This window comes from Podarcis muralis, chromosome 18, assembly GCF_964188315.1.
Source record: "Podarcis muralis chromosome 18, rPodMur119.hap1.1, whole genome shotgun sequence".
Lineage (NCBI taxonomy): Eukaryota > Metazoa > Chordata > Lepidosauria > Squamata > Lacertidae > Podarcis > Podarcis muralis.
The window spans coordinates 9,634,272-9,661,846 of NC_135672.1; the positions used below are offsets into that span (position 1 = coordinate 9,634,272).

A 27,575-nucleotide genomic window follows, 5' to 3' on the forward strand; every position below is an offset into this window, starting at 1 on the left:
TAATAATAATAATAATAATAATAATAATAATAATAATAATAATAATAAATTTTATTTATATCCCGTCCTCCCCAGCCGAAGCCGGGCTCAGGGCAACTAACATCAGTAAAACAACACAACATTTCAAAATCATTTCATTATAAAATTAATTCCAATCAAATTGATGGCAACCATTGGGCCAGAGCTCCGCGAAGATTGCCGAGGGAGGGAGTCAGGCTGTGCCCTGGCCAAAGGCCTGGTGGAACAGCTCTGTCCTGCAGGCCCTGCGGAAAGATGTCAAGTCCCGCAGGGCCCTAGTCTCTTGTGGCAGAGCATTCCACCAGATCGGGGCCACAGCTGAAAAAGCCCTGGCTCTGGTTGAGGCCAGCCTAACCTCTCTGTGGCCTGGGACCTCCAAGATGTTTTTGATTGAAGACTGTAAGTTCCTCTGTGGGACATACCAGGAGAGGCGGTCCCGTAGGTCCGAGGGTCCTAGGCCGTATAGGGCTTTGAAGGTTATGCTCCTACTGGAGCAGTTTCTCAGTTTGGCACGTTTCTCAGCGGCGGTTGGGGACCTGCCAATATCAAACCACACGGATCATCTCACTATCTGATTGCCGTTTTAAGCAAGGAAGAGGAGTCAAATGCACAGTGGTTGTTGTTTTTTTTAATAATAATTTTTTTAAAAAGTCTTCGCGATGGACAATTACACACCAGGCGTCTCTCTCCCCTTGGCAAGCAAAGCATCCATTTGGGATAATTCCACCAGCCTCCTTTTCTCCTTCTCCTTCCCTTCTTGTTGGCCCAACCAGATGAGTCAAAGGAACTCGTGAGCTCATTTGGACTACTGTATTTTCCGCTCTATAAGACGCACCAGACCACAAGACGCACCTAGTTTTTGGAGGAGGAAAACAAGAAAAAACACATTCTGAATCTCAGGAGCCAGAACAGCAAGAGGGATCGCTGCGCAGTGAAAGCAGCGATCCCTCTTGCTGTTCTGGCTTCTGGGATAGCTGCGCAGCCTGCATTCGCTCCATAAGACGCACACACATTTCCCCTTACTTTTTAGAAGGGGAAAAGTGAGTCTTATAGAGCAAAAAATACGGTACATTTTTTGTTTCTTCAGCTTGTAAACCGCCTTGAATATAGTAAGATAGAAAGACAGTACAGTGGTGCCTCGCAAGACGAAATTAATTCGTTCCGCGAGTTTTTTCGTCTTGCGATTTTTTTCGTCTTGCGAAGCACGGTTTCGGAAAAGTTTTGGAAAAGCTTCAAAAATCACCAAAGTCTTCAAAAAAGGCTACCACACCGCATGCTATGAGTTGCTCCTCGAAGTCAAGTCGCAACTGTATTAACGGTTTTAAGAAAAAGGAAACAAACTTGCAAGACGTTTCCGTCTTGCGAAGCAAGCCCATAGGGAAAATCGTCTTGCGAAGCAGCTCAAAAAACCAAAAACCCTTTCATCTTGTGAGTTTTCCGTCTTGCGAGGCATTCGTCTTGCGAGGCACCACTGTATACAAATTAAAAAACGAGAATGAAATGAGACGAGAAGACCCCGCCTCTCAGCCTCGAAGATGGGCATACAAAGGAAAGCAGAGCAAGGCGCTTGGCTGCAGGACTCCACTCCAGATTTGTGTAGGGTTTACTCTTGAACTGCCTCATCTCCCCAAGGTAAGCTGCAAGGTGGCAGAGGTTTAGAACCAGCCTGTCCTGGTCCCAGGGGGGGAAAGGTACTATTACCGTAGCCCAAGTTCAGTCCAGAGTCTCTAGCAGGGTAGACGATCACTAGATGAGACGCGAGGTCCGAGACAGGGAGCCGGGCGGGGAAACAGGAACGCTGGTAGGGCAGAAGCAGGAGTCCAGGCGAGGAACAGGAACACTGGTAGGGCAGAAGCAGGAATCCAGGCGAGGAACAGGAACGCTGGTAGGGCAGAAGCAGGAGTCCAGGCGAGGAACAGGAACGCTGGTAGGGCAGAAGCAGGAGTCCAGGCGAGGAACAGGAACTCTGGTAGGGCAGAAGCAGGAGTCCAGGCGAGGAACAGGAACGCTGGTAGGGCAGAAGCAGGAGTCCAGGCGAGGAACAGGAACGCTGGTAGGGCAGAAGCAGGAATCCAGGCGAGGAACAGGAACACTGGTAGGGCAGAAGCAGGAATCCAGGCAAGGAACGGGACACCGTGACGGAAACAGGAGTGCACGGAAATGCCGTTTACCTTCCCGTCGCAGCGGTACCTATTTATCTACTTGCGCTGGTGTGCTTTCGAACTGCTAGGTTGGCAGGAGCTGGGACCAAGCAACGGGAGCTCGCTCCATCGCGGGGATTTGAACTGCCAACCTTCCAATCGGCAAGCCCAAGAGGCTCAGTGGTTCAGACCACAGCGCCACCTGCAAGAACCTTGAGCCTGGCTTGGTAGCATACGGGCACCCAGTGCAAGCTTTTGAGCACGACTTATGTCCCCATCAACGGCCACAGCAGAGTTTGAAGAAGAAGAGTTTGGATTAGATATCCCGCTTTATCACTACCCTAAGGAGTCTCAAAGCGGCTAACAATCTCCTTTCCCTTCCTGCCCCACCACAAACACTCTGTGAGGTGAGTGGGGCTGAGAGACTTCAGAGAAGTGTGACCGGCCCAAGGTCACCCAGCAGCTGCATGTGGAGGAGCGGGGAAGCGAACCCGGTTCACCAGATTACGAGTCCACCGCTCTTAACCACTACAGTGGTGCCCCTCAAGACGAATGCCTCGCAAGACGAAAAACCCGCTAGACGAAAGGGTTTTCCGTTTCGGAGGCGCTTCGCAAGACGAATTTCCCTATGGGCTTGCTTTGCAAGACGAAAACGTCTTGCGAGTCTCACCATTTCCCCCTGCTTCCCCCCCCCCTTTCAAAGCCGCTAAGCCGTTAATAGCCTTTTAACAGTTTAGCTGCTAAGCCTTTAATAGCCGCTAAGCCGCTAAATCGCTAATAGCGCTAATCCGCTAAGTCGCTAATGGGGTTGCTTCGCAAGACGAAAAAACCGCTAGACGAAGAGAATCACGGAACGGATTCTTTTCGTCTTGCGAGGCACCACTGTACACTGCACTGGCTTACACACAGCAGTTTGCACCAGCTGGGTCTCTCCCCTGCTATAAATGGAGGAGAAATACGATTCTGTGTGCATTTTAATATTGCTTGCAAAAAGGTGTATGTGAGTAAAAAAAAAGATGCGTACAAAAAAATGTGTTTATTAAGACGCTAGCAGATCTGGAAAATAAACACAGCATGCTCTGCAAACTGCAAATTGTGAAGAAGTGAAATTAAGATTCAGGGGAAAATATAGACCCGATTTGACAGATTTGTCCAGGTTGCAGGAAGAAAAGGGCACTCTTTCTGCACATGCCGGCTTCTGCTCCCCTGTGACCCCCCCCCCCAAAAGTAGGAAGTAAACCATATACTGCCCCAGATTCTGTCACTTTACTCCTGCAATTTTCTGGGCTGGTGGGGCTGCGAACAGGTCGTTTCTGGAGCAGATAACACGGAAGCGAGAACTAAACCTCCACCGTGTTCCACTAGATTTCCGGAAGCGGTTTCATGTTGTGCGAAAGCTCGAATATGGTGCAGAAATAAGCAGGGGAACGGAACAAATGGCTGTGTGAACGCTGCCTCAGGAAGTTAGCTGGAGTCAAGGCCTAGGACTCAGGTACATCGATGCTTTGTTTTCTTTTCAGCGTTATAACATTGTGGCACCAGATGGCGCTGTAGAGTCCGATCCTCTGGCAATTTCCCCATTATGAGCTTTACAACGCGTTTTCCTGAAACGTACAGATCCAGCCCTCATCAACCACATATTGTCCGTGGACTGGAAGGAACAGCCAATACTGATACTGTCGGCTGGGACGTGTTCCGGACATGGGACCAGGAAGCAGAGACCGAGGATTTCTGCCCCCGTCTCTCTTTTCATCAGGGTGGCATAGCTGTCAACTTACAGGTTTGAAAATAAGGGACCAGCAGCCTCGAAAATAAGGGATCAGCAGCCAAAATAAGGGATTTTCCAAGCACAGGTATGTTCGACTTCTGAGCCCCTCTGAGCCAAAGGCAGAAAGCCCAGCCAGCAGCCAAACGAAGCCTCAAGCGGTGGTTCCCACAGCGCAGCAACCCGGCAAAGGGGATGCAGCAAGGAAAAACACCGTCACCTCTCCGCTGGGAAGCGCTGAGCAAAGGCGAGTCCCCAGGCAAGGCGGCCGACTTGATCGGCACAAGGCATGCAAGCTCCACCCCCCAGTCGTTCTTAGACTCCTTATTGGGTGAGCAACGTAGCCTAGCAACACAGTTGGAGCCTCCTTCCTCCCTGGCCGGCAGGGAGGGAGGGAGAGGAGCTGCTTCCTTTGAAACCTGGGAAATTTAAGGGACATCATCAATAAGGGACAGCAGCGGGACACGGCGCTGGGATAAGGGACTTTCCCGCCAAATAAGGGACGGTTGACAGCTATGCAGGGTGGCGAAAGAGCACAGGGTTTTGAAATCCCTTTTGAATGGAGCGGGTCTCAGCCTGCAATAGCCAGGTTCGCCCTGCCACCTCTGGGATTCCCAAGGGGTGATGCTGCTGGTCAGATCTCGTTGCCCGCCGGCGTTTTAAAACGGACCTTTAGAGCCGCCGGTTTTGCATTCCGTGCGCCAGGCCTCCCCTAAGGCAAACGGGTGGAGTCATTGGGATCCTTTAGAAGTGTCCGCAAGACCCTTCTAGACCAGGTTGAACTCGTCAAGGTAGGCGGCCAGGACCGCGTCCTTAATGTCCTCGAAAACCGTGCCAATGTTCTGCGTGTCCGTGGCACAGGTGAAGTGGAAGTAAAGGATCCGTGGCCTGTGGACGTCGCCGGAAGGACCCCCTCCGAAGTCGCCGCCAGGGACCAAGAACTTCCTGAAGATGTCCATGTACATTTCAAGGATGAAATGCTTGGCTGCGTGAGCGTCTCGCTTGGGGCCTGGGAAGATACAAGGAGATAGCCTTCAGGTGTGCCAAGGCTATGGGTTGTGGTCTGTCAGCCCCCTCAATATTCCTTAGCAGGGAGCTCTGCCTTGCCCAATATTGAGGGGGCAAAGGAGGCTGAATCTCTGAGCACCGGCAGCTAGACTGGGAGCGGCCGCCGGGACCATATAACACCGGTCTTGAAAGACCTACACTGGCTCCCAGTACATTTCCGAGCACAATTCAAAGTGTTGGTGCTGACCTTTAAAGCCCTAAACGGCCTCGGTCCAGTATACCTCCACCTCCATCTTTCTGCCCGGACACTGAGGTCCAGCGCCGAGGGCCTTCTGGCGGTTCCCTTGGTGCGAGAAGCCAAGTTACAGGGAACCAGGAAGAGGGCCTTCTCGGTGGTGGCGCCCTCCCTGTGGAATGCCCTCCTACCGGATGTCAAAGAGAAAAATAACTACCAAATTTTTAGAAGACATCTAAAGGCAGCCCTGCTTAGGGAAGCTTTTAATGTTTAATAGGTTATTGCATTTTAGTGTTTTGTTGGAAGCCGCCCAGAGTGGCTGGGGGGACCCAGCCAGATGGGCGGGGTATAAATAATAAATTATTATTATTATTATTATTATTATTATTACTATTATGAGCTCAGCATCAAAGGCATGCTCCACCTGAGCACGAGAGAGACATGCAACGTCACAGGCGTGCAAAGGGTAAAGGACTCCTGGACGGTTAAGTCCAGTCAGAGGTGACTAGGAGGTTGCAGCGTTCATCTCGCTTTCAGGCCAAGGGAGCCAGCGTCTGTCCACAGACAGCTTTCCGGGTCATGTGGCCAGCAGGACTAAACCACTTCTGGCGCAACGGGACACTGTAACAGAAACAAGAGCGCACGGAAACGCCGTTTACCTTCCCGCCACAGCAATACCTATTTATCTACTTGCACTGGTGTGCTTTCAAGCTGCTAGGTTGGCAGGAGCTGGGAAAGAGCAATGGGAGAGCTCACTCCATCATGTCACCCAGTAGGTCAGGATTTGAATCTTAATCTCCCAGGCCCATAACTGACGCTGGAGGATCATAGAATCATAGAGTTGGAATAGACCACAAGGGCCATCGAGTCCAACCCCCTGCCAAGCAGGAAACACCATCAGAGCACTCCTGACATATGGTTGTCAAGCCTCTGCTTAAAGACCTCCAAAGAAGGAGACTCCACCACACTCCTTGGCAGAAAATTCCACTGTCGAACAGCTCTTACTGTCAGGAAGTTCTTCCTAATGTTGAGGTGGAATCTTCTTTCTTGTAGTTTGGATCCATTGCTCCGTGTCCGCTTCTCTGGAGCAGCAGAAAACAACCTTTCTCCCTCCTCTATGTGACATCCTTTTATATATTTGAACATGGCTATCATATCACCCCTTAACCTCCTCTTCTCCAGGCTAAACATGCCCAGCTCCCTTCGCCGTTCCTCATAAGGCATCGTTTCCAGGCCTTTGACCATTTTGGTTGCCCTCCTCTGGACACGTTCCAGTTTCTCAGTGTCCTTCTTGATCTGTGGTGCCCAGAACTGGACACAGTACTCCAGGTGAGGTCTGACCAGAGCAGAATACAGTGGCACTATTACTTCCCTTGATCTAGATGCTATACTCCTGTTGATGCCGGACTCTGCACTAGTTGGCTGGAGGAAGGAGGAAGTATTACCTGGGAAACTCGGGAAATAAGCAGCCAGGTCGGAGCTCAGGATCTTCTCCTCCAGGATGTCCACCTTGTTGAGGAAAAGGATGATGGAAGTATTCCAGAACCACGGAAGCTCCAGGATGGTTCTGAAGAGGTCGAGACTCTCCCTCATCCGGTTCTAACTCATGGAAGTGGAGGAAGAAGGGGAAAGGAAGCACTTAGGAACACTTGCAAAGAGTCGGGCCTCTCACTCAGTCGTGACTTCACTTCCCAGAAACAGCAGGGATTCAGAGAAAAGGAGTCTTCCCTACCCAGAGATGCCCAGGGCTGAACCTCAGACCTTCTGCCCACTAAGCAAAGCCTCTACCATTTCCCCCTCAAAGTGAAGCCTTGGAGGGTGGCAGAGAATAGGCAGCAGTGAGGTAGGTTGGATCTGCCAGGAGTTGCGATGCCTCACCTGCAAATTACCGTATTTTTTGCTCTATCAGACTCACTTTTCCCCTCCTAAAAAGTAAGGGGGAATGTGTGTGCGTCTTATGGAGCGAATGCAGGCTGCGCAGCTATCCCAGAAGCCAGAACAGCAAGAGGGATTGCTGCTTTCACTGCGCAGCAATCCCTCTTGCTGTTCTGGCTCCTGAGATTCAGAATATTTATTTTCTTGTTTTCCTTCTCCAAAAAGTAGGTGCGTCTTATAGAGCGAAAAATACAGTAAACTGTGGAACTCCCTGATGCAGGAGGCAGAACAGCGGAACTCCCTCCCTTGGCCTGCTCTTCTTGTGATCTTAAAACCTGAATTCAGCACACACAAACAGGGAAATGTACATGCATTTTTTTAAAAAAAAATCCCCCTCCTTACTTCGCTTGTGTTCTCCTCCAGAGATTGGTCATATTCACTGAGAGAAGCCAAGTAGATCAGGGCAATCACGTTCTCGAAGCAGTGGATCCATTTACGACGCTCCGACCTCTGTCCGCCTACATCGACAATCCTGTACAGAAAGGGAGATCATGGTTTTTTTGGCTTCTGGGCGGCTACAGATACTCACTTAAGGTAACCTCCACCCCTGGCTCCAATGAAACCGATGTAGAAGTTGCCCCCCCCCCCACACACAAAAAAGGTGTAGAAGTTGTTAAAAAAAGGGGGGGGGGAATTCGAACTGTTGACCTTCTGACCGGCAAGCCCTAGGCTCTGTGGTTTAAATGAGTATTTAAAATGAAGGTGTCAAAAAAAGGTTTTTTATGGTCCGTATAGTTAAAGCTATCGTTTTCCCAGCAGTGATGTATGGAAGTGAGAGCTGGACCATAAAGAAGGCTGATCGCCGAAGAATGGATGCTTTTGAATTCTGGTGCTGGAAGAGACTCTTGAGAGTCCCATGGACTGCAAGAAGATCAAACCCATCCATTCTTAAGGAAATCAGCCCTGAGTGCTCCCTGGAAGGACAGATTCTGAAGCTGAGGCTCCAAGACTTTGGCCACCTCATGCGAAGAGAAGACTCCCTGGAAAAGACCCTGATGTTGGGAAAGATGGAGGGCGCAAGGAGAAGGGGACGACGGAGGACGAGATGGTGGGACAGTGTTCTCGAAGCTACCAGCATGAGTTTGACCAAACTGTGGGAGGCAGTGGAAGACAGGAGTGCCTGGCGTGCTCTGGTCCAGGGGGTCACGAAGAGGCGGACACGACTAAACAACAAAACTGCGGCCTGTGATTTGTTAGCCCGAAAACAAGCGAGGTCCCAAGCAAAGAAGAACGGCAACTTAAGCTGACAGAATATGCACAACTCACAGACTTAGAATAAGAGAACAAGAAGAACATGCACTTAGAGAAGATGGGAAAACTTTTATTGAATATATTGGGGGTGGGTGGGAATTGTGTACACCTGAAAACGTTGGAAGCGTTTAGATAAATTAAACAGTGAAAATAAGTTTTGATGGCTGCAGTAATGGAATACTGAATGGTATAGTTTACGTAAAATATGCAGGGATTTATGATATGCAAAATGAACCATGGAAAGAGAAGAAGGGAAGTCTTAAAGGTAAAGGGACCCCTGACCGTTAAGTCCAGTTGCGAACGACTCTGGGGTTGTGGCGCTCATCTCGCTTTACTGGCCGAGGGAGCCGGCGTTCAGCTTCCGGGTCATGTGGCAAGGAGGAGTAAGCTGCTTCTGGCGAACCAGAGCAGCGCACAGAAACGCCGTTTACCTTCCTGCCGGAGTGGTACCTATTTATCTACTTGCACTTTGACATGCTTTCAAACTGCTAGGTTGGCAGGAGCAGGGACCGAGCAACGGGAGCTCACCCCGTCGTGGGGATTCGAACCGCCAACCTTCTGATCGGCAAGTCCTAGGCTCTGTGGTTTAAATGAGTAAATTGTAAAACAGATAATTTAATAAAAATTACACACACACACAGGAGTATATATGAAGTTGTACCCAACTAAGGTTATTCTCGTGGTGGAGGCAGCGTCCGATGAAGTTGTATAACCTTAGAAGGGGACCATGAGATAGGGCTAAGTTGTGACCATCACAAAGGGACTTTGCCCTTCTGAATTTGCCGCTACACTCATTTCAGCAGAGATCAACTACGGAGGCTTTGAGACCCATCGGCATCTCTCACCTGGTTTAGCCGGCCAGTCGAAGCCATCAAGGCTGCATGGCTTCAGATCCCGCTCCCGGTTTTGCTCACCTGAGCCTCACCTTCTGCACCGAAAAGCAGTACTCGTTGATGCCCGTCGTCGGCACCCGCGTCCTCAGGATGTCCTGGGGGCTTGGTACGTACCCTGCCGCTGCAATGCGGTCCAGGTTAGACAGGAAGCTGCAAAGGCACGTTAAGGATAGTTGTTTAAATTGTACATGGAAATGGGAAGATAACTTACTAAAGAAAGAGGAGGCTTCGCCCTGCCAGATTTGAAATTATATTATGAAGCATCTTGCCTCTGTTGGTTGAAGGAATGGATGAAATTAGAAAATACTGAATTGCTGGATTTAGGAGGTTATGATAACAGATTTGGGTGGCATGCATATTTATGGTATAATAAGACAAAAGTCCATAAAGGATTTGGAAGCCATATATTTCGATGATCTCCAATAGAAACCTGGGATAGGTATAAAAACCTATTGGAACGAAAAACACCACATTGGTTATCTCCATTAGAAGCGATGAGTGTAAAAAAGGTCAATATGAGTGGGAAATGGATAACATATGGGAAATTAATATATCTGGAAGGAAGTAAATGGAAACTGAAACAATATGAAGAAATTAAAGAATATGTTAATGATTGGTTACATTATCGCCAGGTCAACGAAATGTTTAAACAAGACTCTAAAGAAAAAGGATTTGATGAAAGTGGATCAAAGTTTGAATTAGAGATATTAAGTAATGATGCAAAATTTTTGTCTAAAATGTATAGATTGCTGCTTGAATGGCATTTGAAGGACAAAGAGGTTAAGTCGGTTATAATTCACTGGGCCAAAGATTTTGGGTATAATATACAGCTGAGTGATTGGGTGAAATTATGGAAGGAAGGTTTAAAATTTACTGCATGCAATGCCCTAAAAGAAAATGTAATGAAAATGATGTATAGATGGTATATTACACCTGTCAAGTTAGCGAAAATGTATAAAGTCAGTAATAAATGTTGGAAATGTAAAGAAAAAGAGGGAACATTTTATCACATGTGGTGGGAGTGTAAAAAGGTGGAATGCTTCTGGGAGATGATATATAATGAGTTGAAAAAAATGGTGAAATATACATTTATAAAGAAACCAGAAGCATTTTTATTGGGCATTGTGGGGAGTGACATAAATAGAAAGGAAGGTAAGCTCTTTTTATATGCAGTAACAGCAGCAAGAATATTATTGGCCCCAAAATGGAAGCAATAAGAGTTACCGACGATTGAAGAATGGAGGATGAAGTTAATGGACTATGCAGAATTAGATAAACTAACAGGAAGGATTTGAAACCGGTGAGACCAGAAATTCACGGAAGACTGGAGTAAATTTACGGACTATTTGAAAATTAATTGTGAAGAACAGATGACGTTTGTAGGGTTGCAAGAAGTTTTGTGAGGAGTATTATTGGAAGTATTGTAAAAATGGAGAAGGGGGAGGATGATTTGTTAAGAGATGTAAAGGCAATATAAAGTTAAGAAATGCATAAGAAGTGGTTAAAACGGTGGATCATCAGAGGTGCTGATGGAAGTCTAAAAAGATTGTAGAAGTGAAAAGTTTTGTGGTACATTTTATAATTTATATGATAAAATTAATAAAAAATATTATATAAAAAAAAGGAAATGGGAAGATAACTTTGTAATGTGTCTGAATGTGTCCTGCGTAGCGTGGTGCGTCTGTCAAAGCTAAGCAAGAGCTGCAGAGACCCTAACAGTTAATGATTAAATTAAAAAAATTGTCCAGTAGCACCTTAGAGACCAATTACGATAACTTTGTTCTGGGTATAGGTAGGTAGCCGTGTTGGTCTGGCGTAGTCGAAACAAAATTAAAAAATTCCTTCCAGTAGCACCTTAAAGGTAAAGGGACCCCTGACCATTAGGTCCAGTCGTGGCCGACTCTGGGGTTGCAGCGCTCATCTCGCTTTACTGGCCGAGGGAGCCGGCGTACAGCTTCCGGGTCATGTGGCCAGCAGGACAAAGCCGCTTCTGGCGAACCAGAGCAGTGCACGGAAATGCCGTTTACCTTCCCGCTGGAGCGGTTTCTATTTATCTACTTGCACTTTGATGTGGTTTCGAACTGCTAGGTGGGCAGGAGCAGGGACTGAGCAACGGGAGCTCACCCCGTCCAGGGATTTGAACCGGCGACCTTCTGATCAGCAAGCCCTAGGCTCTGTGGTTTAACCCACAGTGCCAACAATGTTGGTTAGAGTATGAGACTCTAAATCTTAGGGTTGTGGGTTCAAGTTTCACGTTGGGTTAAACCACAGAGCCTAGGACTTGCCAATCAGAAGGTCGGCGGTTCGAATCCCGGCGACGGGGTGAGCTCCCGTTGCTCGGTCCCTGCTCCTGCCCACCTAGCAGTTCAAAAGCATGGCAAAGTGCAAAGTGCAAGTAGGTACTGCTCCGGCGGGAAGGTAAACGGCGTTTCCGTGCGCTGCTCTGGTTCACTGGCCACATGACCCGGAAGCTGTACACCGGCTCCCTCGGCCAATAAAGCGAGATGAGCGCCGCAACCCCAGAGTCGGCCACGACTGGACCTAATGGTCAGGGGTCCCTTTACCTTTACCTTACTCTAACCAACTGAGGGCTTTTGATAGTGCTGCACAGGTTGTTGTTGTTGTTTACTAGATTTTCTAGATTTCTGTTGTTTAAATTCCATTACATTTTGATTACTTTTTAACTACTATCGTTGATTTGTTTTTAAGCGTTCTGTGTTTTGGTCTATGTTTGCTTCGATGCTTGCAAGCCTGAATCTTGTAAGCTTGAATCATAGAATTGTAGAATTGGAAATGGACTCCAAGGATCATCTAAAGAGTCTTGGTTCTGGGAGAAAGGCAGTTCAAGAATTCCAGTGGATCTGCTCTAACAGAACTTAGTTGCAAGCAACCCAAATGCATCTACTCTGAGGACTGGGTGCAACCCGCCACCCGGAAACCCGACAGATTTGCCCGTCCTTAAGCGGCAGACGCAAATGCTCTCACTAGAAAGTAGAATCCAGCAAATGGTACTCGCTTCGCCTCTGGTAGCAGGTTCGAATCCCGCCATCTCTCCACAGGCTTTTGATCATCCTTGCATGGCGCGCATCCATCTCCTTCATTTTGTAAGTATCCACAGCCATCAGCAGCTCAGCATTTTGCTAGAAGCAGAGAGAATAACGTACTTTAATATTGTTGTTGTTACAGCGGTACCTTGGTTTAAGAACAGCTTAGTTTAACTTGCATTAAGAACGCTGCAAACCCGGAAGTAGGTGTTTTGGTTTGTGAGCTTTGCCTTGGAATCAGAACGTGTTGGATGTGTTCCATTTGTAAATTGAGTCTCCTGCTACTATGGGAAAGCACGCCTTGGTTTAAGAACGCTTTGGTTTAAGAACAGACTTCCGGAATGGATTAAGTTCGTAAACCAAGGCACCGCTGTATTTATTTTGATTTGACCGTAACACGTTTGTTAAAGAAGGAAGTGTCCTTATGGGCAGCTTCTGGTAAGAGAAAAGCAATTACTTCTTTTATCTCTTACATCGTATGGGGACCCGAATGGCGCTGTGGTCTAAACCACTGAGCCTCTTGGGCTTGCTGATTGGAAGGTTGGCGGTTCGAATCCCTGCAACGGAGTGAGCTTCTGTTGCTCCGTCCCAGCTCCTGCCAACCTAGCAGTTCAAAAGCACGCCAGCACAAGTAGAGAAATAGGTACTGCTGCGGAGGGAAGGTAAACGGCATTTCCGTGCGCTCTGGTTTCCATCACGGTGTCCTGTTGCGCCAGAAGCGGTTTAGTACTGCTGGCCACATGACCCAGAAAGCTGCCTGTGGACAAACGCGGCTCCCTTGGCCTGAAAGCAAAATGAGCGCCGCAACCCCATAATCACCTTTGATTGGACCTAACCATCCAGGGGTCCCTTACCTTTCAGGACCTGTGTTATATGGTCTCAGTGGCAGCTCCCAGTCACCAGTCTGGTAGCCACATTCTGGATTAGTTGTCATTTCCAAGTCACCTTCAAAGGTAGCCCCACATAGAGCGCATGGCAGTAGTCCAAGCGGGGGATAACCAGAGCATGCACCACTCTGGCGAGACAGTCCATGGGCAGGGAGGGTCTCATCCTGCGTGCCAGATGGAGCTGCCCTGGACACAGAACTGACCTGCGCCTCCATGGACAGCTGTGAGTCCAAAATTACCCCCCGGCTGCGCACCTGGTCCTTCAGGGGCACAGTTGCCCCATTCAGGACCAGGGTGTCCTGTATGTTCCCTGTCCCCCCAAAACAGTACTTTGGTCATGTCAGGATTCAACCTCAATGCTTTGGTCTTACCCTGTGGGTTCCTCTTCCCATGCCGTCGGACTACTCACCGCATTTTCCGGCTGGGCATAGGAGATCTGGAGAACCTCCATAGCCCTGACCATAGCCTGGATGGACATGAAGATGTTCTGGTAAACCACCTTGGCAAATTCTTTGCGGTCTTCCTCCGCATAGCCCAAGCCATGGATTATTCTCATCTGTTTGATGAAGGTGCTTTTCCCACTCTCTCCGGTACCTAAAAGAAATCCCAGAGCTCTTATTTTTCCCCTTCATTTCATTACACACAAACACACACACACACACTGGTTGTTTATTTTTCTTTTAAAAAACTCCTCAAAGCGGGGTATGAAAACCAGGGTCCGATGTACCGGTGGTATTTGACTCCTACTAAGGTAGCATAAGAGGACGCAGGTGGCGCTGTGGTCTAAACCACAGAGCCTAGGACTTGCTGATCAGAAGGTCGGCGGTTCGAATCCCCGCAATGATGGGGTGAGCTCCCGTTGCTCGGTCCCTGCTTCTGCCAACCTAGCAGTTCGAAAGCATGCCAGTGCAAGTAGATAAATAGGTACCACTCCGGCGGGAAGGAAAACGGCGTTTCCGTGCGCTGCTCTGGTTCGCCAGAAGCGGCTTAGTCCTGCTGGCCACATGACCCGGAAGCTGTACGCCGGCTCCCTCGGCCAATAAAGTGAGATGAGCGCCACAACCCCAGAGTCGGCCACAACTGGACCTAATGGGCAGGGGTCCCTTTACCTTTACTAACAATCCATGGTTCCAGCCCTTCCCAGATTTAAAGCTGGCTATCATATTACCTCTTAATCGTCTCTCCTTTCAGGCTAAAGGACGTCCAAATCACTCACAGTTTCCTATGAGGACTTAAGACTCCAGGACTGTGACTGATCAAAATGGGCAAACAGTTAAATAGAATATTGACACAGCAGCATATTTTCTCAATTACACACACACACACACACACACACACACAAACACACATCTCAGCTAGACTTCAAAAATGATTTCATTCAGTTTGTGTTTTTAAACAACCCCAGATGGGTGCATACCTTTCCAAACTAATGCATGGATCAGAAAAGTAATAGATTTTTTAAATTAGCGGTAGTATCGGTACTGGTCCAGGGGGTCACGAAGAGTTAGACACGACTAAACGACTACACGGCAACAATCGGTACTGTTTATGTGCCCTTCACTCCAGGCTCCCAGGGCATACGGTATATCACACACCAGCAGATATACTCAGGACAGAGTAGTGGTTAGAATGTCAGACTAGGACCTGGGAAGATAAGTAAAGGACCTTAGTAAAGGACCCCTGGACGGTTATGTCCAGTCAAAGGCGACTATGGGGTTGCGGCGCTCATCTCGCTTTCAGGCTGAGGGAGCCGGCGTTTGTCCACAGAAAGCTTTCCGGGTCATGTGGCCAGCAGGACTAAACCACTTCTGGCGCAACGGGACACCGTGACGGAAACCAGAGCGCATGGAAATGCTGTTTACCTTCCCACCGCAGTGGTACCTATTTATCTACTTGCACTGGCGTGCTTTCGAACTGCTAGGTTGGCAGGAGCTGGGACTGAGCAACGGGAACTCGCTCAGTCGCAGGGATTTGAACCGCCGACCTTCTGATTGGCAAGCCCAGGAGGCTCAGGCCTGGGAGTCCAGGGTTCAAGTCACCTCCACTTGGTCATGAAGCTCAGTGAGAGTGACCCCAAAGGCCAGCCACTGCCTCTCGACCTAATCTACCTCGCAGGGTTGTTGATGGGATTAAATGAGAAGGGAGAGAACCATGGATGCCAAGCTCTTTGGAGAAAACAGTGGGGTATAACTGGAATAGATCCACCAAGTTACATTAAAGGGACCCCTGACCATGAGGTCCAGTCATGGCCGACTCTGGGGTTGCGGCGCTCATCTCGCTTTATTGGCCGAGAGAGCCGGCGTACAGCTTCCAGGTCATGTGGCCAGCAGGACTAAGCCGCTGCTGGCGAACCAGAGCAGCGCACGGAAACGCCGTTTACCTTCCCACCTGTTTATCTACTTGCACTTTGACGTGCTTTCGAACTGCTAGGTTGGCAGGAGCAGGGACCGAACAACGGGAGCTCACCCCATGACGGGGATTCGAACCGCCGACCTCCTGATCGGCAAGTCCTAGGCTCTGTGGTTTAACCCACAGCGCAACCCTCAAGTTACATTACGAGGTCGATAAGAGAGCTTTAGGGGCTCGTGGGGAACAATTATCCATGGGGCACAATTGAGAAAGCTAGGAAAGAGGAGGAAGGGAGAGTATTATTTCTTGCTAGTATGGTAGGCGCTGGAGGAGACTCTTGAGAGTCCCATGGACTGCAAGAAGACCAAACCTCTCCATTCTGAAGGAAATCAGCCCTGAGTGCTCACTGGAAGGACAGATCCTGAAGCTGAGGCTCCAATACTTTGGCCACCTCATGAGAAGAGAAGACTCCTTGGAAAAGACCCTGATGTTGGGAAAGATGGAGGGCACAAGGAGAAGGGGACGACAGAGGACGAGATGGTGGGACAGTGTTCACGAAGCTGCCAGCATGAGTTTGACCAAACTGCGGGAGGCAGTGGAAGACAGGAGGGCCTGGCGTGCTTTGGTCCAGGGGGTCACAAAGAGTCGGGCACGACTAAGCGACTAAACAAACAAACAAAAGAGTATGGAAGGCTAGATCATGCTCCAAGCCCATCACTCAAGCCTCAAGCCTCTCCCCAACCTAGCTAGCAGCTCCTAGTCAAAGGAGCAGTTACTCACCGAGCAAAAGCAACTTCAGCTCCCACCGATCTCTCTTCTTCTGCTCCTGAAGAAGCCGGTTGATTTCTTTATCTATGGCGACGGCGTTTTTCTCTTCCTCGGACAGAAAGCAGATGCACCAGACCATCGCGGCGGGACGTGAGATGGGGTCCCCCCTTACCAATCTCGGACCAGACGGAAAAGACCCCACCCCGATGAAAAGCATGCACACCACTAATTTTTTTTGAAGTGCAGGAGGTTTGGTAAGAAAAATGTCCACGGATGCACGGTCCAAGCCCTCCTCCCTAAGGAGGAGGGACCCAGGGAGAGATGGTGCGAGATCAAGTTTCAGCAGAACAGGGAATCCAGAGGCTTGATCACAGAAGCCTTCCAGGATCCATAGCTGGCAAGGTGAGGGATCTCATGGGAATCGTAGGATCCAAGAGGTTGCCCATGGAGAAGGAAAGGAAATACTTGGGCTGAGGTCAGAAACGCGGGCAGCTAACTGTTCGCGAAAGTTTCCACTGCCATTCCACTGTGCCCAACTGCCGTAAATTCCATTCCACTCACCACCTTCCAGCGACCGCAAGGTGACCCAGGAGCTTTTAAAAGCAAGGTGTTGATTGTCCTCTTCAGGCCGGGCACCCCATCTTTCAGATAAGAGAAAAGGATTTTAAAAAGAAAGGAAGTTAGTCCCAGTTCATTTTTGTTTCTTCACAATCACCTCCACCTACACTGATAGTTTTTTCCATCAAACAAAGTGGTTGGTTTGTTTGTTTTTAAAATAATCTTTATTTAATTATAAAATTCATATCCTGCCTTTCTTCCCAAAGGAGCCCAGGGCAGCAGACAACCAGAGATAGAACAGTACAAACATCTTAGAAATAATTTCAGCGCAGATACAGACATCATCAGAACAACAACAGCAACTTATTATTTATACCCCGCCATTTGGCTGGGCTTCCCCAGCCATTCTGGGAGGCTCCCAACAGAATATTAAAAACATGTTCAGACATCAAACATTAAAAACTTCCCTAAAAAGGGCTGCGTTCAGATGACTTCTAAAAGCCATATTATTGCTTATTTCCTTGGCAACTTGTGGGAGGGCTTTCCACAGGGAGGGCACCACTACCGAGAAGGCCCTCTGCCTGGTTCCCTGTAACCTCACTTCTCTCAGGGAGGGAACCGCCAAAAGGCCCTCGGAGCTGGACCTCAGTGTCTGGGCTGAACGATGGGGGTGGAGACGCTCCTTCAGGTATAATGGGCCATTTAGGGCTTTCAAGGTTAGCACCAACACATTGAACTGTGCTCAGAAATGTACTGAGAGCCAATGCAGGTCTTTCAAGACCGGTGTTATGTGGTCTTGGCGGCCGCTCCCAGTCACCAGTCTAGCTGCTGCATTCTGGATTAGTTGTCATTTCTGGGTCACCTTCAAATGCCACATAGAGCGCATTGCAGTAGTCCAAGCAGGAGATAACCAGAGCATGCACCACTCTGGCGAGACAGTTTGTGGGCAGGGAGGGTCTCATCCTGCGTGCCAGATGGAGCAGGTAAACAGCTGCCCTGGACACAGACTTGACCTGCGCCTCCATGGACAGCTGTGAGTCCAAAACGACTCCCAGGCTGCGCACCTGGTCCTTCAGGGGCACAGTTACCCCATTCAGGACCAGGGAGTCCTCCACACCTGCCCGCCTCCTGTCCCCCAAAAACAGTGCTTCTGTCTTGTCTGGAGAAGATCTCAGCTTAGAAAGCTTGTTGGAAGAGGAAGGTCTTTGGCAGGGGCCGAAAAAGCAATAGAGATAGCGCCTGACTTAAATTCAAGGGGAAGGGAGTTCCAAAGGTGCTACCACAATAAGGAGAGGCCAGTGGGTCAGGCCAATAGCCCATCGAGTCCTACGTTCTGTTCTCACAGTAACAAACCAGATGTCGCTTCTGGCGAACTCACAAGCAAGACCTAAGTGCAAGAAGAGCAACTCTCTCCCTTCCTGAAGGTTCTGGCAACTGGTATTCGGAAACGTTTCATGAAAGACCGGTTTCCTACAACGCACACAAGGCACTTCCTGATATGATGGTACCTGCAGGGTGCCCTTACCTGCAGATTGAGTGGGTTTATAAGGGGTGAGACCACCTTTCCGGTATCCTGGTTCCCTGGTGTTTGGGGGTTTTCTACGTCAAAACCAAGGGACGCGGGTGGCGCTGTGGTCTAAACCACTGAGCCTCTTGGGCTTGCCGATCGGAAGGTCGGCGGTTCGAATCCCCACAATGGAGTGAGCTCCCGTTGCTCTGTCCCTGCTCCTGCCCACCTAGCAGTTCAAAAGCATGCCAGTGCAAGTAGATAAATAGGTACCACTGCGGCGGGAAGGTAAACAGCATTTCTGTGCTCTCTGGTTTCCGTCACGGTGTCCCGTTGCGCCAGAAGCGGTTTAGTCCTGCTGGCCACATGACCCAGAAAGCTGTCTGTGGATAAACGCCGGCTCCCTCAGCCTGAAAGCGAGATGAGCGCCGCAAACCCAGAGTCGTGTGCGACTGGACCTAACGGTCAGGGGTACCTTTACCTTTACATCAAAACCAGTGCCTTGAACTTAGCCCAGTAGCTAATTTGCATGGAATTGGAAGAAGGCCAGCAATCTGGTTCATTGACTGGTTAACCGCACAAGTCCCGGCTGGTTAATCTACAAAGTTGTGGTTGATTGATCTTACCCATTCAATTTGCATGCAAGTAAAAGCTGCATTTCCGAAGGAAGAAAGATCCTTAAGATTAACTGAAGGAGCATCTCTGGCCGTTCCCCAAGTTGGTGAGGCTCATAGAGTTGAAAGGGACCCGAAGGTCATCCAGCCCAACCCCCTGCAATGATCGTTTAACAACAACAAACAGAGCCTTCCGTGTCAAGGGCCTAGTCCTGTGGAACACTCTGCCACTAGATATCGCATTTTAGATATTGCCTGCCGGGAACTTCCCCATTCCGTCAGGCCTACTAATTTCGACGTGGTTTTTATTGTACGGTTTTATGTAAGATTGTTATAAACCACTCTGCTTGTTGTTTACGAACAGCAATATATAGCTATTTTTTTTATAGGTCAATAAAAGGAAAGAAACGGAATTGGGGTCGAGGCAAAGGGAGCGGCGTGATTTGGGCTGTAGGTCCCAAAAGGGAAACAGAGAGGCTGTGGTTCGTTCGTATGCTAGTCTGAAAACAGGGGAAGGAATGGAATGTGACTTTGTGCCATTCCGATAAACATTGCAGGGAACCGAACAATGGAAGACAGTAACAAACTCTCCCAGCACACCAGGTCTGGAACTAAAACAGGGGTCAGCAAACTTTTTCAGCTGGGGGCCGGTCCACTGTCCCTCAGACCTTGCGGGGGGCCGGACTATATTTTGAAAAATAAAAAATGAACGAATTCCTATGCCCCACAAATAACCCAGAGATGCATTTTAAATAAAAGGACACATTCTACTCATGTAAAAACACGCTGATTCCCGGACCGTCCGCAGTCCAGATTTAGAAGGCGATTGGCCCACCCATGAACTAAAATGTATATGCAAACTGGATTTTAAATTTATAAGATGCAGCAGAGATGCTGTTTGTAAGGAGGGAAAGAGGGCAGCTGGAAGAATAGTTTAACTGCAAGCGAAGGATCACAACCGGACACTAAATAAACAATTCGGCTACGGGAGGAAAATGATTGACAGGAGCTGGAAACCTGATTTTAAGGCGTCGTATTAAAGTGATTTGGTTCCATCTGTAATAATTTGGGGGAAATCATTTTAAAAAACAAATATTAAAAGGGAAGCAGGGAGGAAGTTCAAGGCTGTATTGTGGTTATTCCACACCTTCTGAAACAATACGCAAAACGGAACCACAGCCATTGTCACAGCCATTGTCGGGATTTTGCAATACCGTTCTCCAAACAAGCAAGGTATTTGCAAAGTGAATATATTAGGGGGAAATGCTCATTTGATGCAAATTGCATACAAAAAAAAAAAAAAAAAAGGATTCTACTAAGGGGAAATTGCTTTGCAAAAATGTGCTTTTGGGGGAAAATTGCATATTTTAGGAGGGATATAAAGACATGACTTACCCTGAGTCAGAGAATTGGTCTTGTCTGCACTGACTGGCAGAAGCTCTCCAGGGTTTCAGACAGGAGTCTTTCTCGCTCCTAGTTGGAGATGCTGGGGTTCAAACCTTCTGCACTCAAAGCACATGTCCTGTCCCTGAACTACGCTCCCTCCCCGTTTCAAAAAGCAAAAATCGGCCCTTCAAACGCTGCCGAATTTTCACGACGACTCACAAAGGCCAACGGGGCGAAACTGATGCGGGAATGCAGAGAGCTGAATTTTAAGATTTGGGAAAAGGAGGAACTGAGAGTGGCAGGTCCAGCTGCACCCCAGCCAAGGAACATGCCACTGAAACAATTCTGGTTTTTGTTTCCTAGGCATGGCCACTGGTCCCATCACCTCCTGGCAAATACAAGGGGAAGAAATGGAGGCAGTGAGAGATTGTACTTTCTTGGGCTCCATGATCACTGCAGATGGTGAGAGAAGCCACGAAATTAAGAGACGCCTGCTTCTTGGGAGAAGGGCAATGACAGGCCTAGACAGCATCTTGAGAAGCAGAGACATCACCTTGCCAACAAAGGTCCGTCTAGTAAAAGCTCTGGTTTTCCCAGTAGTGATGTATGGAAGTGAGAGCTGGACCATAAAGAAGGCAGGGGAGGGGAGACTTTTCCACCCCAAGGGCCAGATTCCTTCCGGAACAACCTTCCAGGGGCCGCCTGCCAATAGCAGATGGGGCCAGAAGCCAAAATGTGTGGGGCGATCGAGTAACCAGAAACTTTTCCATTAGGATCTGCAGGTACCAAAATACCAGAGGAGCAGAAAAGACTTTTTATGTATAAAACTCTTGGGAGAAAAGCAATGACAAACCTAGATAGCATCTTAAAAAGCAGAGACATCACCTTGTCAACAAACATCTGTATAGTTTAAAGCTATGGTTTTCCCAGTAGTGATGTATGGAAGTGAGAACTGGACCATAAAGAAGGCTGATCGCTGAAGAATGGATGCTTTTGAATTCTGGTGCTGGAGGAGACTCTTGAGAGTCCCATGGACTGCAAGAAGATCCAACCTCTCCATTCTGAAGGAAATCAGCCCTGAGTGCTCATAGGAAGGACAGATCCTAAAGCTGAGGCTCCAAGACTTTGGCCACCTCATGAGAAGAGAAGACTCCCTGGAAAAGACCCTGATGTGGGGAAAGATGGAGGGCACAAGGAGAAGGGGACGACAGAGGACGGATGGTGGGACAGTGTTCTCGAAGCTACCAGCATGAGTTTGACCAAACTGCGGGAGGCAGTGGAAGACAGGAGTGCCTGGCGTGCTCTGGTCCAGGGGGTCATGAAGAGGCGGACACGACTAAACGACTAAACAACAACAACAACAGGCAGGGACTGTTTTCGCACCTGTGCTCCAAACAGCACCTGATCTATCTGCAAAAAAATGGTCCACACACAGAACACAGAACGTCAGGGTCAGTAAGGAAGAGGGCAGACAAGAGGAAGAGGACATCAGAAAGGCGACTACCTAAATTATTTTCCCGAAATGCCGCAACACGGACCTGGGTCCCAACCTGGAGAGGAGAGGCCTGCCAACTGCTTTCTCTGCACCAAAAGAACCCAGAAGGTTGCAAAGGGAACTTTCCGTTCTGGTAAGTCTCCTCCTAGCGAGGAGGCCTCATCCTGTTTGCTCACCGCCCCAGCTGAGATGTACCAATCCACAAAACTTCCCCCCTAGTTCTCGCTCGCAAAAGGCAAACAGAAATTGCACTTTTGTTGGCCCTGGGCTTGGTTTGTTTTTGAAAATGTGGTGGGGAAGGAGTTCCCCTTCCTCTTTCGGTACCTTGCGAAACCTCAGTCGCCTGCTGTACGTTTGAATTCCCGCAACTCCCCATCTGCATAAAGAACAAGGGCGTTTCCCTGTGGCGTGCGTGATATATTGCAAATGATGGTTAAATCGAAAGCATCCCAGGTACAAGGAAAATAAAGCTCATTGCGCGCGCACACACCCTAAAAGCGTTAAAAACCCAAGTCGTTTCCAATTGACCTACTCAGCCCTTCAGATACCAAGCCTGATGAGGAACGGTTGAAGGAGCTGGGTTTGTTAGTCTGGTAAAGAGGGAATTGAGAGGAGACATTGAGAGAATAGATTAGTAATTCTGTATTGTAATTGATAAGTGTAAACTGTTTACAGGGGTACCTCAGGTTACATACGCTTCAGGTTACAGACTCCGCTAACCCAGAAATAGTGCTTCAGGTTAAGAACTTTGCTTCAGGATGAGAACAGAAATCGTGTTCCGGCAGTGCGGCAGCAGCAGGAGGCCCCATTAGCTAAAGTGGTGCTTCAGGTTAAGAACAGTTTCAGGTTAAGAACGGACCTCCGGAACGAATTAAGTACTTAACCCGAGATACCACTGTATTTGCTGATGTGGGTTAAACCATAGAGCCTAGGACTTACTGATCAGAAGGTTGGCGGTTAGAATCCCGTGAGCTGCTCTGGTTCGCGAGAAGCGGCTCAGTCATGCTGGCCACATGACCGGGAAGCTGTACGCCGGCTCCCTCGGCCAGTAAAGCGAGATGAGCGCCGCAACCCCAGAGTCAGCCACGACTAGACCTAATGGCCAGGGGTCCCTTTACCTTTACTTTAATTTTACTGTTTACTATGGGATTCTAATGGATTATTGAATATTGCTTTATTTGATAGAAGCTGTTTATTTTAAAGTTATTGTGACTTTTTATATTGGATTAGATTTTTAGTATTAATGTTTGAAGTTTCATCACTATTTTTATATGTGTTGGAAGCTGCCCAGAGTGACTGGGGCAGGTGGGTGGTATAATAAATAATAATAATAATAATAATAATAATAATAATAATAATAATAGACATCTTCATCAGACTAAGCTTGTTTTCTCCTGCTCTGGAGGGTCAGACCCGAAGCAGTGACTTCAAGTTACAAGAAAGGAGATTCTGACTAAACACCAGGAAGAGCTTTCTGGCAGTAAAGGTAAAAGGTAAAGGACCCCTGGACAGTTAAGTCCAGTCAAAGGCGATTATGGGGTTGCGGCGCTCATCTCGCTTTCAGGGAGCTGGTGTTTGTCCGCAGACAGCTTTCTGGGTCATGTGGCCAGCAGAACTAAACCGCTTCTGGTGCAACAGGACACCGTGACGGAAACCAGAGCGCACGGAAACGCCATTTACCTTCCTGCCGCAGCGGTACCTATTTCTCTATTTATGTCCCCACTGTGGAAGGACGTGTGGACCCAGAATTGGCCTCCACAGTCACTTACGGACTCACTGTTAAAACCATGTTTATGGAAGACAATCTTACTTGGCTATGAGTGATCACCAAAGAAGAAGACCTATTTATCTACTTGCCCTGGTGTGCTTTTGAACTGCCAGGTTGGCAGGAGCTGGGACAGAGCAACAGGAGCTCACCCCGTCAGGGGGATTTGAACCACTGACCTTCTGATCTGGCAGTAGGAGCTGTTTGATGGTGGAACGGACTCTGCTTAAAAACCTCCCAGGAAGGCGGTGGACTCTCCTTCCTTGGAGGTTTCTAAGCAGAGTGTGGATGGCCACTTGTCATGGATGCCTTATCTGAGATTCCTCCATCGCAGGGGGTTGGACTAGATGACCGTTGGGGTCCCTTCCATCTCCAGAGATCTACGGTTCCGTGTCGGACTGGGAATGTCTGTTCTCTGAAACCCGGAGGAGCTGCTGCCAGTGTCGGTGGCCCAAGGATTCTGACATCTACGTTCCTAACCCACCACAGCCAAGTTAGATATCTTTGGAGAGGCTTTTGCTCTGCTGGCTTGATACAGAAACAGAAAAGTGTCAAGCGATCTGGGGTGGGGAGAGCAAACCCTTTCCACACAAGGCGTTGAACTTGAGCGTCTTCACCCCTTGCCAGGAAACTGACAAAGCCCTCCCTGCAAAAAAAACCAGCCATCGCGCGCCCAGGAAACACAACCAGCCAGCGGCAGCGGCAGGAGGACCAAGATAAATATTAGTATTGCAAAGGACACGAAGGAACCAGAGTCCTTGGGCGTGCTTGTCTTCTCCGCACCCAGGCTGTTTATAAGAAGTTCCAAATGTTTAGAGGATTTGCGTTCCTGGTTAAGAGTACAGAGTGCGGAAAGGAAGAAGGGGAAAATGTAGAGTCGTCCATCACTCCCCGAAAGCGCAGCGAAGACACACAGCGTTCAGACCACCCACCTTTTTTTGCAATTTACACTTGGGCGAAGAAGAGAGTTTCCTTTTCGTCTGGTTCCGAAAATTCTCGCTGGCCAGTTTCGTCAGGCCGGACTGTGGCCAAGGCATGAGAAATCCACTCTATGCCATTCATAATTTTTATAAAACCTCTGTTGTGAAAGCAGACTTCAAACATCCTGCTTTGGCCAAGCCATTTGTCTCCAGCCTTTACGGACCCCCTTGTTTTACTTGTCTGTAACATGGGGCCTGTTTTTATTTTACCGTATATGTCCCTGATCTTTTCTCTCATCCTCCTTGAAAGAAAGGAAGTCTTCTGCAGTGGTAAAACACAGCCCTCGTGAAAACAGGGCTCTGTCCCAGCTATTCAGCCTCAGGGCTAGATTGCAGCAGCAGCAGGGACACTTTGCAGGGCTTCCCTAGCACTTGGTCTGGAAAATCTGCAGCCAAGTGCAAAATGCGTTGGCGCTTTGGGAGGAGACTGCACGGCTGCAGCGCTGGGATACATTTATTGTTTAGAGAAAAGGTGAGCTAAGAGGTGAAAGGATACGAGGTTTATAGGATGCCTGGCATGGACAAAGTGAAATTAATAATAATAATAATAATAATAAATTTATTATTTATACCCCGCCCATCTGGCTGAGTTTCCCCAGCCACTCTGGGCGGCTCACAATTGAGTGTTGAAAACAATACAGCATTAAATATTAAAAACTTCCCTAAGCAGGGCTGCCTTCAGATGTCTTTTAAAAATAGGATAGCTTCTTATTTCCTTGACATCTGATGGGAGGGTGTTCCATAGGGCAGGCGCCACTACCGAGAAGGCCCTCTGCCTGGTTCCCTGTAACCTCACTTCTCGCAGGGAGGGAACCGCCAGAAGGCCCTCGGAGCTGGACCTCAGTGTCCGGGCTGGACGATGGGGATGGAGACGCTCCTTCAGGTATACTGGGCCGTTTAGGGCTTTCAAGGTCAGCCCCAACACTTTGAATTGTGCTTGGAAACGTCCTGGGAGCCAATGTAGGTCTTTCAGGACTGGTGTTATGTGGTCTTGGTGGCCGCTCCCAGTCCCCAGTCTGGCTGCCGCATTCTGGATTAGTTGCAGTTTCCGGGTCACCATCAAAGGCAGCCCCACATAGAGCGCATGGCAGTAGTTTAAGCGGGAGATAACCAGAGCATGCACCACTCTGGCGAGACAGTCTGCGGGCAGGGAGGGTCTCAGGTCCCTCTAGAACTCGTGGAATGTTGGAAGGTTTGGGGCGGACGAAAGGAAGGACTTCTTGGCTCTCTGGGTAGCTCAGTTGGTAAAAGCCTGAGACTCTTAATCTCAAGGGTCCTGGGTTCGAGCCCCACGTTGGGCAAATTTCCTGCCTTGCAGGAGGCTGGACTAGACAACCCTCGTGTTCCCTACAGTTCTAAGATTCGTGAGGTGCATTGTTAAAAATTATGGAACTCACTCCTCCAGGAGGCAGTGATGGCTTGGATCACAGTGTGGCTTTCGAAGAAGATGGGGGGAAAGGGCGTCAATGGTTACTAGTTGGAGGCAGCAACACTCCCCAATACCAGTTGCTGGAAATTGCAGGAGGGGAGAGTTGCTCTCAAGCCTATCCTTCATTTCCCACGGGGATCTTTTTGGCCGCTGTGGGATCAGGACGCCGGACGATGATGGGAGACTGGCCTGATCCACAAAGCTAGTCTTATATTCTTGTAACGCTTTTGCCTAGAGAGCTGCGCTACGCCTCACCAGTGTCTCAAGTGACCAAAAAACGAAATTGCTGCTCCTTAGTGACATCTGGTGGCTTGTCAGAAACCAGGCCTTTATAAAGAAGGAAGAGACAACTCAAATATATGCGAATTAAGACACTTTAGACCGTGGGTAGGCAAACTAAGGCCTGGGGGCTGGAGCCGGCCCAATCGCCTTCTAAATCCGGCCCGGGAATCAGCGTGTTTTTACATGAGTAGAATGTGTCCTTTGATTTAAAATGCATCTCTGGGTTATTAGTGAGGCTTGCCTGGTGTTTTGACATGAGTAGAATGTGTGCTTTTATTTAAAATGCACCTCTGGGTTATTTGTGGGGCATAGGAATTCGTTCATTCCTTTTTCCAAAATATAGTCTGGCCCCCCACAAGGTCCGAGGGACAGCCCCCTGCTGAAAAAGTTTGCTGACCCCTGCTTTCGACCAACCCCACCCTGTCAGTCTTTGTCAACCTTCCAGATATTTTGGGTTATCAGCCCCCAAGAAGCAGAGATATACGATGCTGGGGGCTGACAGGTGGGAAGGAGGGGAGGGGAATTGTACTCCCAAACATCTGGAATGGTTGCAGGCCTGAGAAAATACAAAAATATCCAAGAAACACAAAGATTGGTAGTACAGGTTTAAGTGCTCTGATCTGCAACAAAGCCAACAGCTTTGAAAGCAGGCCGTGAAGAGTTTGGCATCTAGATCTTGCTCTGCCCGTTAAGATCTCTCCTCCACACGCCCAATTAGGGGGGGGGGACCCATTGCCAACACCCCTCTTACACCAGAGACAGACGCTCAGCTCTCCCTACCACACTGATGGGTCCCGGGGTGAATGGTTCACAGGTTGGCTTGCAAATAGGATGGAGGTGGTAGAAGGGGGAAAAACTGTTCTAGTGTCACAAGAGAGATCCGTATTCCATCTAAAGGCATCCTCTTTTCCCATTTCGAAACGGGAATCTCGGATCCCTCCCAGAAACTTTTATCGTCATGATTTTAGAACACTGAAATAACACCTAGCGCCCAGCGGTTAGTTCTTGGCAGCCGGCTAAATAATTCCCGCCCTCTGAACCACAGAGAATGAGTTCCTTTGCATGGATTTACAAGGAAGGAGATTCCGACTAAACATTAGGAAGAACTTTCTGATGGCAAAAGCTGTTTGACAGTGGGATTCCTCTGAAGGTGCTAAACTCTCCTTCTTGGGAGGTTTTTAAGCAGAGGTTGGGTGGAACATCTGTCAGTTCTTTTACCAGAGATTCCTGCTTTGTAGACGGTTGGACCCAATGAATAATAATAA

At 48.6% G+C, this 27,575-nt stretch overlaps 1 protein-coding gene across 1 annotated transcript; it reads right to left on the reverse strand.

The window, feature by feature from the left end:
* Positions 1–3,205: 3,205 nt before the first annotated feature.
* Positions 3,206–16,458, reverse strand: LOC114588523 (guanine nucleotide-binding protein subunit alpha-15). The gene is made up of 7 exons (XM_028713890.2): positions 16,307–16,458; positions 13,587–13,771; positions 12,232–12,386; positions 9,268–9,396; positions 7,445–7,574; positions 6,613–6,766; positions 3,206–4,933 (listed from the first exon to the last, which is right to left on the reverse strand). Exons 1-7 carry the CDS (start codon positions 16,431–16,433, stop codon positions 4,692–4,694), a joined length of 1,122 nt encoding a protein of 373 aa, XP_028569723.2. The 5' UTR covers positions 16,434–16,458; the 3' UTR covers positions 3,206–4,691.
* Positions 16,459–27,575: the final 11,117 nt, after the last annotated feature.

Bases quoted from the DNA above. Each gene is read 5' to 3' on its own strand.
- LOC114588523 (XM_028713890.2), bottom strand. From the start codon at position 16,433: ATGGTCTGGTGCATCTGCTTTCTGTCCGAGGAAGAGAAAAACGCCGTC. The intron at 9,397-12,231 runs GTGAGAGCATTT...GTGCCTTTGCAG, and splicing joins TTGCTGGATTCTACTTTCTA to CTTCCTGTCTAACCTGGACC. The intron at 4,934-6,612 runs GTAATACTTCCT...GTATCTTCCCAG, and splicing joins TTATTTCCCGAGTTTCCCAG to GCCCCAAGCGAGACGCTCAC.